Genomic DNA, 12,441 nt, shown 5'->3' with positions numbered 1-12,441 from the left:
TAATAATGTAAATATAATCAATTTTGAATAATATTTGTATTAATCATCAAGGAACTTCGTGGTGAACTTAATATTTTTGTTTAATTTTCCGTGATTTTGAATTTGCATGGATCAAAATGCCAACAAAACAAGCGAGTGTAAGATGATGTTTTCTCCACTTTATTCAATTATACTAATGTAAATAAGACATTGAAGCATAATGAGACATTGAATTTAATATCCGTCACACTATTTTAACTTCATTAAAAAAGAAAAAAAAAACCATTTATAATAAATTGTATATATATTTAAAAAAATTACATCTTGTCAAAATTCGCGTCTATGAATATCACTTGCAGAGCTGCATGAAAAACTGACAGCAGAACCGCATACACACTAAAATTATCTTGAGAGAAATATTTATCTCGAGAGATCTTATTTATTGTTTTATTAATTTTTGTTGATTTTTTTTAATTATAGACGAAATAGTTACTGATCAAAAAACAAATTAAAAAATTTTTTTTGTCAGTTTGTTCTATTTTTCATAGTTTTTAGAAAATTATTTTTTTTTTCAAGACCCAAAAATTAAATACGAAAATAAGAATAAGAAATGAGAAAAATATACTCTAATTTTAATATTTTAAATTTGTTCTATCTATCTAAAATTTAATTTAATGTTTATTTTACGTTCACTTACTTTAGAATACTACTTGAATTTTTCCAAAAATTTTCATTTATTTCGTTTGAAATTGAACATCTTTGAACATCTGACCTATCTTTGTTTACAAAGTATAAACAAATTAATTTTTGAAAATGTTATGTTTAGTTAATCTCAGGCGTTTTTCTCGGAAATTTTCACGCAAATGTCATTTAATAGTTATAGACATATATATTATTGTTAGTAGACATTCAAATACTAACATGGGCTGTAAAAATAAAATTTACATTAACAAAATGTCTCAATAACTATATCATTGTCAAGAAAAGCATGTTCAACCAATCTTTTGAATATCTTTTTTTTTTTTGGGCCGTTACCTATCAAGAAATCGTCTTGGATCGTATTTTGGTGTTGAAAAAATGGTCAATTATGTGAATATATAAAATGAAATGATTAAAATTAATGGCGATATGAAAGGAGATAATTTTCAAACGAATTTTTTTTAGAAATTTAGTCATTTTAAAATGAAGTCACACATGGAAATTAGTTTTTTTTCGAAAAGTTGATTCAAGATGTAGTTTAAGAGTGCAAAACAAATCAATGAATGATTCACTCCAATGAAACACCTTAGTATAAAAACACAAAATAATTACATCAGATTCAACAAATAGTCCCACCAAATTATGTCATTAATAACTAAACGTCTAGAAATTATTGTTTGGCAAAATTATGCTTAGTCTAAATACAAAAAAAACTTTTAACAAAAAGAAAACCGACTTCAAATAGAAAAACTTTTCAAAAACAAATTAATATGCACTAAAATGTAAAAAAATAACGATAATATAATGTAGTTAAAATTATTGTTATTTTTGGAATCGGTGTCAGCCAAGGAAACAGCTCTGACAGAACAGTACGCTACAGCTTGGCTGACACCGACTTCAAAAATAATAATAATAAAGTTTTTCTATTTGAAGTCGGTTTTCTTTTTGTTAAAAGTTTTTTTTATTTTGTGATTTTTAGTGAATATGAAGTACATTAATTAATTTATCACTATAAAAAGAATCATCGAAATTGGTTGGCGTGATATTGAGTTATTCGTCCTCTTGTCGTGCATACTTAATGCAAATTTAAGACTTTTATGGCTTTCAAATAGATAAAGAATCATCAAAATCGGTTCACCTAGTCGAAAGTTCTGAGGTAACACACATAAAAAAAATACAGTCGAATTGATAACCTCTACCTTTTTTGTTTGAAGTCGGTTACAAATTCTTTTAATCTACGAATTTATCTCATATGAGATTTTCTATTTTTCGAAGCCTGGAAAATTTTTATTTTCGTGACAAGTTATTGGGCAACAAAACCTCACGTTTTCGAGTGTCGCTAACGGGCGACAAGTTGACTTAACTTCTAGCTTGATGCTAGAATATAAATTTTCTTGAAAACTTTTTGATAGTGGTTTAGTTAGAGTTACAGACAGACAAGACATAATATGAGAGTGAAATAACATGTATCATATGTGTATTCTAAAAGCAATGATGAAATGAAACGCGTTTAAAATGTTTGTTGTTGGTTTTTAAGAGTTGGGAGTCACAGTATATTATTTATCAAGCGCAGTAATGTGAATTTGAATTCAATTTACAATTTTCATTGTCAGTGTAATTTAAACATTGTTACGGCTTTCACGTGCATTGCAATTTAATTTCATTTTTTATAATTTTTTTTATTTTTGTTGTTTTTTTGAATGTTTTTAAATTGATGTGTTATTATTAATTGAAAGTGATTTATTTCACTAATAAAATTTTGAAATGGGTGCTGAAATAACTGATACACCAGAAGAAAAGTAATTCATAGTTTTTTTTTCTTCAAATTTTGAATTAATTTTATAAATCGTTCACTTTTTTTGCTTTTGGTTTAAGCAACCAGAATTAAAAATTTATCAAATTCTTACATATTTTTTTTCAGATTTAAATTTTAGTTATTTAATATATAATTCGAAATAGTTTTTCGATTTAAAAATTGAATTATTGATATTTTTTTAAATTATTTTTCGATTTAATTCGTTTATAGTTTTTTTTATTAAACAAACCAGTTTCCCTGTTAATGCATTAAAAATTTATATAATTATATTTTTATTTAGATTAAAATTTGAAATGATTCTTTTAAATAGAAGTTTAAAGTGTTTTTTGATTTAAACAAACTAGTTCACCTGTAGGCAACAATATTAAGTGAAAATTTGTTTCATAATTATTTTTATTGCAAAATGATTTTTTTTATTTATTTTATAACAAAATATTGTGAAGAAAGCGTTAAAAAATATCATGAATTAAATTACAACTCTAATTTTATTAATAAATAAATAAAAAAAATTATGTTTTTAATATTTGTTCAATGAAAATATTTAATTTTCTTGGCCTTCAATGAAATAAGACTCGTCGATTTGTTCAAATATATGCAAAAATGTATTAAATCGATTTTTTTTATGTTATTGTGTTCTTTTTTCCATCACATTTTTCTTGTGTAATCAATTAAATATAAAAAAATAAATAAATTATAAAAATTTTCTCACAATTGAAAACTCTTCTCAGAGTTGTTGTTGCATTCACCGCGCGCTGTTCTTGTACTACTTAATGTTTTTTTAATTATTCGACGACCTTTGCAAAGAATAATACTAGTAATAATATTGCAATTGTGTATTTATGTATGAATCACTTTTGATTACAGATATGAACGACTTCTTCGCCGTGCCAAATCTGAAGATTTATCTGAAATATCTGGTATTGGATGTTTATATCAAAGTGGAGTTGATCGTTTAGGGCGACCTGTTGTTATTTTTGTTGGTAAATGGTTCCCATTTAATAAAATTAATTTAGATAAGGTGAGTTTTAAAAAATATTTCTTAATTATAAAATAGTTTAAAATACAGTAGTGAAAGATTTCTTGATCCATGTGATAGATGTTTACTCAGCGAAAAAACTGCTTTCCTAAATGTCCAAAAAGGACTAAAAATTTTTCCAAAGTTGAAAAGGTGAATATATCATTTAGAAATATCAAACATCATTTTACTTAAGGATGTTCCAGCATGGTATTTGCAGTTTCTATGTTAAAGCAATGGTACAATTTTTTTTTCGACAGAATTTAACGAAAAATTAAATTTAAGAATTTAATAATGCTTACTATTAATTCCCAAAGTTTCAGAAATTTTGACCGTTTAAAATGGGAAATAATTATGCCAACGTCCCAATTTCGATCAATTTACGTCAAAATTAATATCTCGAAAGTGAAAATTAATTTCTAAATTTTTTTTTTAGAATTGTCTTGTATAAACATTTTTTTCTACTTTTTCTTCAATATATAATAATATCATAAAAAATAGTTGGAGAGACCGGACATTTTACGTGATTTAAATGGAACATGACCCTCAAAATCGCGAACTTTGTCTTTAAATATCTCGCGATCTAAACGGTCAAAAATTATGAAATTTTAGGAATTCATAAATAAAGCTATTATAAACCCGAGAAAAAAAATTCGGCCAAATCTGTCGAAAAGTGATTTCATGCTGGTACTACCTTAAGGTATTTCCAGCATTAAATCTTGTCGACAGATTTGGCCTATATTTTTTCACCGACTCAGAATAATGTTAGCTGCGAGATCTCGAATAGTCAGCTGCAAAGTTCGCGATTTAGAGAGTCAAATAAAGACCTCGCTGACCTTCCAGCTTTTTTTTACGATATTAAAAAATTATCTCGATAGAATTGAAAAAAAAGTAGGAGAGTTGAAAGGAATGTTTTTAGAAAGAAAAAATATAGCGTTATGTTGTTTTGTTTTCGAAATATTAATTTTGACGCAAATTGCTAAATTGAGAACTTAGGCTTTAATTATCTCATGTTTTAAACGGTCAAAATTTCTGAAACTTTGAGATTTTTAGCAAGCCCTCTTCTTAGTCTGGGAAAAAAATTCGATAAATTCTGTAGAAAAATGGGTTTTACTATATTTTTAGCATAGGAACTCCAAATACCATGCTGGAAATACCTTAAACAAAATTTGATACTATTTTATGCTATGTGGATAAGTTTTGCCTAGAGGCATACATTTTCTTTAGGTAAATGTTAACTTATCTCATATTGTAAAAGGAAGTTTTGGAAAAAAATATTGAATTTCTTAAAGGCAAAACAAAAATTATATCTTCCTGCTACCTGTCAGAAAGATCTGAATTAAATAATAGTATTAATCTTTATTAAAAAATTTAATGTACTTAAATATAATAAGTGTAGGAAAACGAAGTACACTCTTTTTAGCTCAATTAATCATAAGATAATTAGTGTAAAACTATTTTTAACCAATCTCATACTCTACATGGATATCGATTTTCATTTTAATGCAGTTTAAACTAAATTAATTAATAATTTAGTTGATGTATCTACAGTTTTAAGGTTCCGTAGTGTTGCCTGCATGTTCATAATATGTTTATGAGTGAAGTATGTTGGCTATTTAATCAATCTTAAATGGAGTTGTCAGCTATGAGAACGTAAGCTTTTAGGGATTGTTGTAGACCATTTCTTTCCGTAAAACCCTGTATATTGGAGTACATACAAAATATTTGCTCTATTTCCATATGTATCCATCTTTATATTTTTAATCTATAGTGTCTCCGTTTTTATTTTTTTCAATATCTGAAATAAGACAACTCGTTGAGGTGTTTGAATGTTATGGGCAATAAATGAGAAAATTGGATGCCTTTAGATTGTCTTAAATTCTGAACTCGGTAAATTTGTAATTGCTGCAACAGCTTTAAATTGACATTTACCTTTTTTCATACTCTTTTAAGATGATAATCTCAACAAAGTAAAGTGTCCCCGAACTAAAACAAAGCAGTGTTATAAGTTTGACGCTATGTGTGTGTGTCTGTCTATCTGTGGCATCGTGGCGGATGAACCGATTTAAATTTCTTAGCCGAAAAATTTCTGAGGGGGTTTTTAAATTTTATAAATTTCACTTATCTTAATGCAATTTTATGACAAGCGAAATTTATAAAATTAAAAAACCTCCGACAAATTTTTCGGGTACGAATTCGAGTGTTTAGTAAAACTTAACACTCTCTATTAAATTCCCTTTACTAAAAACACTCTCCATAAAATTATCTTTTTCCTTAAAGCTTTCACCAAACTGAACCGATTTAGAATATCATTGCCTGTTTTATAGTTGTTTCGGGTTCGAAATCGTAAACTCGTACTTGAAACATAGCTAAGAACAATCTCCATTAAATTACTTTTCAAACGAAACAAGCGAAACGAGGCAAGGCAGGCAGATATACAGAAACACACACAAAAATAGCGATCAAATATATAACACCCCTTTTTTGGTTCGGAGGTTAAAAACAGTCTTAAACAAAAGTTGTAATTCAATTAATTTACGGAGGTCAAATGTTAAATTTGACAAAATTGCTATCAGAAAACAAATAATCCGTTGGTATAGAAGAAAACAAGCCAAGAAATAGTGTTTTACGTTTACGGCTAATCAATGGCTATCTATGTTAGCCTAAAAAATTCGTTTAATTCAAAAAACGGTTGTCTTGCTATAAAAAAAAGTTTAACGTCCAATTCTAAAAAAAAATTATTTGAAAAGTTACACATCTAAAAATAACCTATCGATTGACGTCTGGTAAGTCCGATTTGGATGCGTAAGTGCCGAAAAACGACAGGACAAAGTCAACAAACAAACGAAATGAGAAAATTTTCGATATTGAAAAATTTCTTTTCCATAAATTTGACACTAGAGTCACTATTAAAAACCTCATTTTCTTTATTACTAGAACAGACAAATTGAAGTCTAAAAATTTTGCCTTACTATGGGCTAACGGTCTAATACGGTACACTTCAAAGTGCGATGAATTTTGGTTCTGTATAAAATTAAATTAAAATTAATCATTTATTTAAATTTGACCTACATATATGTGTATTTTTTATTTTTTGTAAAAATAATTTATATATTTCTGGATACTAAACACAGTGACCTTCTAAAAATTCTTATAAATTTATATGATTTTATGTTTGTATTGACCATATGGATTTATTGATTAATATATGTGAAATAAAAAATGTGTATATTGAATTGATATAATTATTGAGAGAGTCAGTCGTGGAAATAGGGACAATTTTATTATTCAATTATAATCGTATACTTTTATTATATTATATTGATCAATAATTATCAATTTATTGGTAATAATTTTATTTTATTTTATTTATTCTAGATAATTAAATTATTTGATTATGTAATTATTAAAATACAATAATTTTATTGACACAGACGTAGCAATTTTTATATAAATGTTCTCATTTTTGATTAATGGGTATTAAAGAGAGTATCGAATTGGGAATCAAGATTAACATTAAACAAGTGAAAGCAAACAAATGACTGAGTTAATTGTTGAAATACCAGCTATAGACAGTGTTGATTATGTAATAGTTGAAAATAGTTATATGCAATAATTAATAGTTTGTTTTTCTACGTCATGTTAGTAAAGAAAGATAGCCACTCTTACACACAAAGTAATAATAGTATCTTTCCTCTCACTTTCTCAATGGATATAGTATAACATACTATAGAATGTTTCTAACCTAATTTGCGCTAAAAATCAAAATTTTTATTTTTGTAAATTCAACAAAATTGTTTATTTTTTTATAAGGAACATTATTAACATTTACACTTTTGTTCAATCTCTAACGGTTTACAAGATGGGACCTACGGGCAAGACCCAATCTACTTATGTTGCTCATTTACAAACTGTACCTCACTTTTTACGGCCATAGCACGCTATAAAATTTCAGCTTGATATCTCTTTTCGTTTTTGAGTTATGTTTTTGAGTTTGGCAACATACAGGCAGACAATGGATTCTTTAAATGATTTTATGAATACCTGTACCAAAATTTTGACCGTAGCATCAATATTTTTAAGCGTTACAAATTTGGGACTAAACCTAGAATACCTTGACATATTTCATTTATACATGGTATGAAAATATAGTTATTCCAATACAAAATTTTTTGTTTAAAATTCAAATATTAAATAGCTGTCGATAAAACTTGTTATCAATAATACAAAATATAATGTACCATGAATTACACTCTAATGAATTCAGGTCCCGTTCTAGTAAGTTTGTCATTCGCAGCGTTCTACTTCACCTATTTCATATTGTCTAAATACTGTCTAAAATGGAGAGGTCCCCGAGAGGTAAAAATAAAAACTGTTTCATGTTCAGCTTATTTAAATTTAAGCTCCTTAGCGTTGTGGTTTATTTATGAAATATAAAAAAAGATATTTCGGTTGTGGCGAGGGTCCCAGCCGACGAAGTTCTTTATGAAGCCGTACAGAAACAAATGTAAACGTTAAATAAATACTTTATAAGTAGACAGGTTTCCAAGACGCACATATTTATAGTACATGAATTTTGCCATTTTTGTACTATTTACATCCAAAACTAGGTATGCATATGTATCCATAACTAGTTTTGGATATAAATAGTACAAAAATAAAAAATTCGTGTATACGTAATGAATAGAAATAATACAAAGTAGGATAACATATCGTGGTTGCTACACATTACTCTATACCAAGGATAACGAACCAATGTCGCGCGATACAATATTTTGGGCGATTATACCACCGGTTGCAAAGTTCACTATGAAATATTATATTATGAACTAGTTTTGAGTTGATAGTATTTATTTAGTATCATTACTTTCGCAAAAAACACAAAAGACGTAGGAGTAGGGTGCCAAGATCGATTTACGTCATTTTTTTTTTTTTGTCTTTTTTTATCTAGGGTAAAAAAAATGGTCGCATCTATGGCCTCATTAAACATTTTTATAAAAAATGGCACGTTGATACATAAAGGTTCGCCGGTCTTAAGTCTTAAAAACAAATTACAACAGAATAATTTCTAATATTTATCCACTTTTACTACAGAAGAAGCACTCATGATTTTACACAAAGGTGAATTCAACTTTTTAACCATATATTTTTTTCAGTAATGGCTTATGGCTTGTTCAGTTTGCCTTGAATTCAACAAATAAACTTATAAATCATTCGATTTTAGAAAAATAAAGTTTTGTAAATTATTTAAAAAAATTTATTTATTAATTATAATTTGCAATTCCACTTTTTTTTAACTTAAAATGAACTTCCACAAATTAAAGCTCACAACAATTAATTATAAATCAGTACGTATAAATTTCATAAAAATTTATTGAATTGACTGACTGGGATTTTTAACGCTAAGATGTCAGCGCCACGAGTAAAGAAAATGGAAGCCATACGTGTTAGACTCAACTGAAGTATCAAAAGATATCTACTTCATGCTACATTTTAATGTGCTATGCCATATTTGCTTCTTGCTCCCCTTATCTTTTATAATTGTGACAGTTGTCCTACTTTTTTATATAAACTTTGTAGTTTGGACTACATTTAATTGAGCTAAGAAATCATAAAGCGCCATTTTTGTTTCGATAAGCAGAAATTTATGTGATGGAGTTGCCGACGACTTGGTCAGATATCGGTGACTGGTGTGATAAATTAATAATTATTATTCAGTGGGACTAACACAAAAATTATGTGACTAAAATGGTCATTTCGAAGCTTTCCACAACATGTCACAATATATTTTTACATAGAAAAATATAAATGTAATTTTATACGCTCCTGTTAATTTTTATTGAATATTTTGATAGTGATAAATTTCAAGGTTTATTTTTTGGTAAAGAAAAATCTCTAATGAACAATTATTGACTTTAGTCAATATTTAACCACATTGTATTATTATTTAATGTGAAAAATCTTTTTTGAATGTCATTGTTATAAAATTACCTTCATTGAGACATAAATTATTTATTTACAAATTTTATTCATTGTAGATCAGTTGCTAAATATTTGAGAATAATAACTGACTTTATTCCCTTAGGTTTCAGTTGTTAGGAAGATCTCTGTGCGATCAAGATAGAACACTTTAAATCCCGAAGGCAAAATTTTAATTAATTTATTTTTTGATTTTATTAAATTTGTGTAACGGAATATGCAAAAGCACTTTTTATCGAAAAGAAAAGAGATTTCCTAGTGCTTTTGTTGGATCTGCGCTTTTGAACGCTTTATGAATAATTCAATAATAATTTATTATCCCTTTCAGCAGCAGGATATAACAGAAAGTTTTGTTTTTCATAAAAAACTTGAAAGAATAAGCTTTTGAATGAGCTGTTGTCGTTATAGCTCCAATGATTTGTAAGGAAAAGTTCAATTTTAATAATACGAATTAAAGGTTTTAGAAAAATTTTACAAATACTTTTGCTTGAAATAAGCCAACAACGAATCTAGAAAAAAATTTGTTTGTTCAAAAAGTCGAACTTTTTTTAGTTTGTTGAAAAGTGTCAAATAATTTTTTCGAGCGAATTTCCGAGTTTCCACTTTGGAAAATTCAAGTTCAGGAAATACAAATCAGTTTAATTAAAAACTGATTTGTACGGAAATCTCTTTGGATCTCCTTGAACCATATGAATATTAGAACTTAGCAGTTTTTTCATTCAATTTATCAATATTAGTTTTATATGAAAAACCGTTCTAGGTGCGACAGAAAAGGTCCACACGACTAACTTCCCAGTTGAAAGGATAAAAAAATATCATATGTTTTAATATTTTTTCTATTTTTTTTTTTTAACTATTGCAAATCCCCTATTATTATCATTACTTTTATTATTTTATATCGTTTTTATTATTTTCTTTGTAAAAAATTTTTTACGAGCTCCCTGCACCCCTGATGACGTTAAAACTATATAAATGATAAGTGATGATAATGACAATTAAAAAATGTCAATATCATCATTTGTTCTCGAGATACGCGAGACGAAAATTGAATCCGAACATACATACATACATACATGTGCACACACGAACATCCTTTTAAAAACCATACTATTCGACTCTAAAGGCCTTGAGACGTGGAGATATGTCAAAATTTCCATTTTTCAAAATCGGACCCATTGCAATAACTTCCCACTGGGAAGTTAATAATGATGGCCATAATATTGTATAGAATATTTTTACCAACGTGTAACCACAGAATCGCCCACGGGCGACTACACTACTCATATACTTCTTCCACCAGCTAAAGAAATATATAAAAGGTTAGTTGAGGGTAGAAACGGAAAATTGAAAAAGTATTACTCTTGCCCTAACGCCGTCCAAATATTAAGTGAAACACTTCTATATACTTCAAAATCGAAAAAATTATAATATAGATATTACTAGTACTTTATCTTATGGTAAATAATTAAATTTTAAAAGTTAATTTTAATGCACTTCACGATATTTTATCATTTCTTCAGTTTTGAATAACTGTTTTAAATCCCTTTGATACAAGCGTCAATATTTGTATTTTAACTTTTAATTTTACATTGATATGATTTGTTTATGTTTATGAATAATTTACGCCTTCCCTGTTTCATGTTAATTTAAAGATCACGTTGGCGGTGTACATTTTTAAGCTCACGTGGAGCACGTTTTGTACATTTTATTATCTATTTTTACGTTTTTCAATTTAAATTTGTTATTTTTGTTTTATTAAGTTATCAATGAATTTAATTTAATTTAATATACATTACTTTTAATTCAAGAATATTATTTTTTTATATAAGGATTTCTGACTTATAAGAAAAATGTTTAGTCTACTTTTTTACACCCAGTTTCACAATTTACAAAATTTCCACTTTCCCAAATGGAGACGTTTCTCTATTTGGTAAATTTTCAATAAACACAATGGGGAAAGTGAGTTAATATCAATTTTGCCATATTTATTTCCCCTCCCCAAAGTTTCGTTAGCTAAAACCTTTTCGAGGTAGGTGCATTTATAACGTAAAATTTGTGGCAAACATAATTTCAGAAAATATTTCTTAACCAGAAAGAAGTTGCCTATTTCTGAAATTCGAACCTAATGTCTAATTTGGACACATAAGGAGTTTTAGTTCTACAGGTAGACTTGTGTGTGTGTAACTGTCAAAATTTCTGAAGCTTACTATTACCACTTTTCCATGAGCCAGAGAAAGTGCCTGCGTTACTAAAAAATTATGGTCTTTGGGATTTTGGGTCTATGAAGACATTTCAAAATGACATATTTCCGAAATTCAAATTTAAAATCTCTCTGACTCGAAAATTATGGAACTTAGGTCTTAGGATAATTTTTTTCGGCAAGTTAAGAAATGCAACATTTCAAAGTATCAGAAAAGTTAAGTGAGCTTTTACATAAGAGAGACGGAGTTTTTTTTAATTAGTAAGAAATTGGCCGGCAATCGTCTTAATCAAAAAAAATATATTTAATATAGAAAGCTTGTTAAAAAATATACTGGTTTTCCAAGTTATAAAAGCAAAATGATGATAATTTCTCAATAAACTTGTAGCTAGGAAAGCGTCAGTAGATAACGGATATTACAATTTAAAAAAAAAAAAATGTTTTTGTGAATATTATCAAAATGTCTGTTTGGATACATTGGAAATTTTACATTATGAGCTAGGAATTTTTCATGATTTAGGGCTCGCGATTGTAAAAAGGGTATATTCATGAATTTTTTTCGCATATCTTAACAAAATATGAAAATCGTAAAAGAGAGAAAACAGAATATAAATTAAAATCGACCGAGAAATAAGGATCGTATAAGCATTTTAAACTAATAATTAGACAGAGAGATCGGACATAGTATTTGAGGTCATATACTCTATGTTTGTTATAAGATTCCATGGTAAATTCGGCTAAAAACAAATCTTT

At 27.4% G+C, this 12,441-nt stretch overlaps 1 protein-coding gene across 1 annotated transcript in view; it reads left to right on the top strand.

Annotated features, from left to right (window-relative positions):
- LOC123305831 (protein GDAP2 homolog) overlaps nucleotides 1–12,441 on the top strand; it is a 50,652-nt gene that overhangs the window by 25,693 nt on the left and 12,518 nt on the right. The window contains exon 7 of the mRNA XM_044887699.1: nucleotides 3,359–3,512. Coding sequence (XP_044743634.1) covers nucleotides 3,359–3,512 — 154 coding nt within the window. The remainder of the gene's footprint in view (nucleotides 1–3,358; nucleotides 3,513–12,441) is intronic.

The sequence above is a fragment of the Chrysoperla carnea genome, chromosome 1 (genome assembly GCF_905475395.1).
Source record: "Chrysoperla carnea chromosome 1, inChrCarn1.1, whole genome shotgun sequence".
In the NCBI taxonomy this organism is placed as follows: Eukaryota; Metazoa; Arthropoda; class Insecta; order Neuroptera; family Chrysopidae; genus Chrysoperla; species Chrysoperla carnea.
The sequence above is the reverse complement of the archived record's forward strand: the minus strand, read 5'-3'. Positions and strand labels throughout refer to the sequence as shown.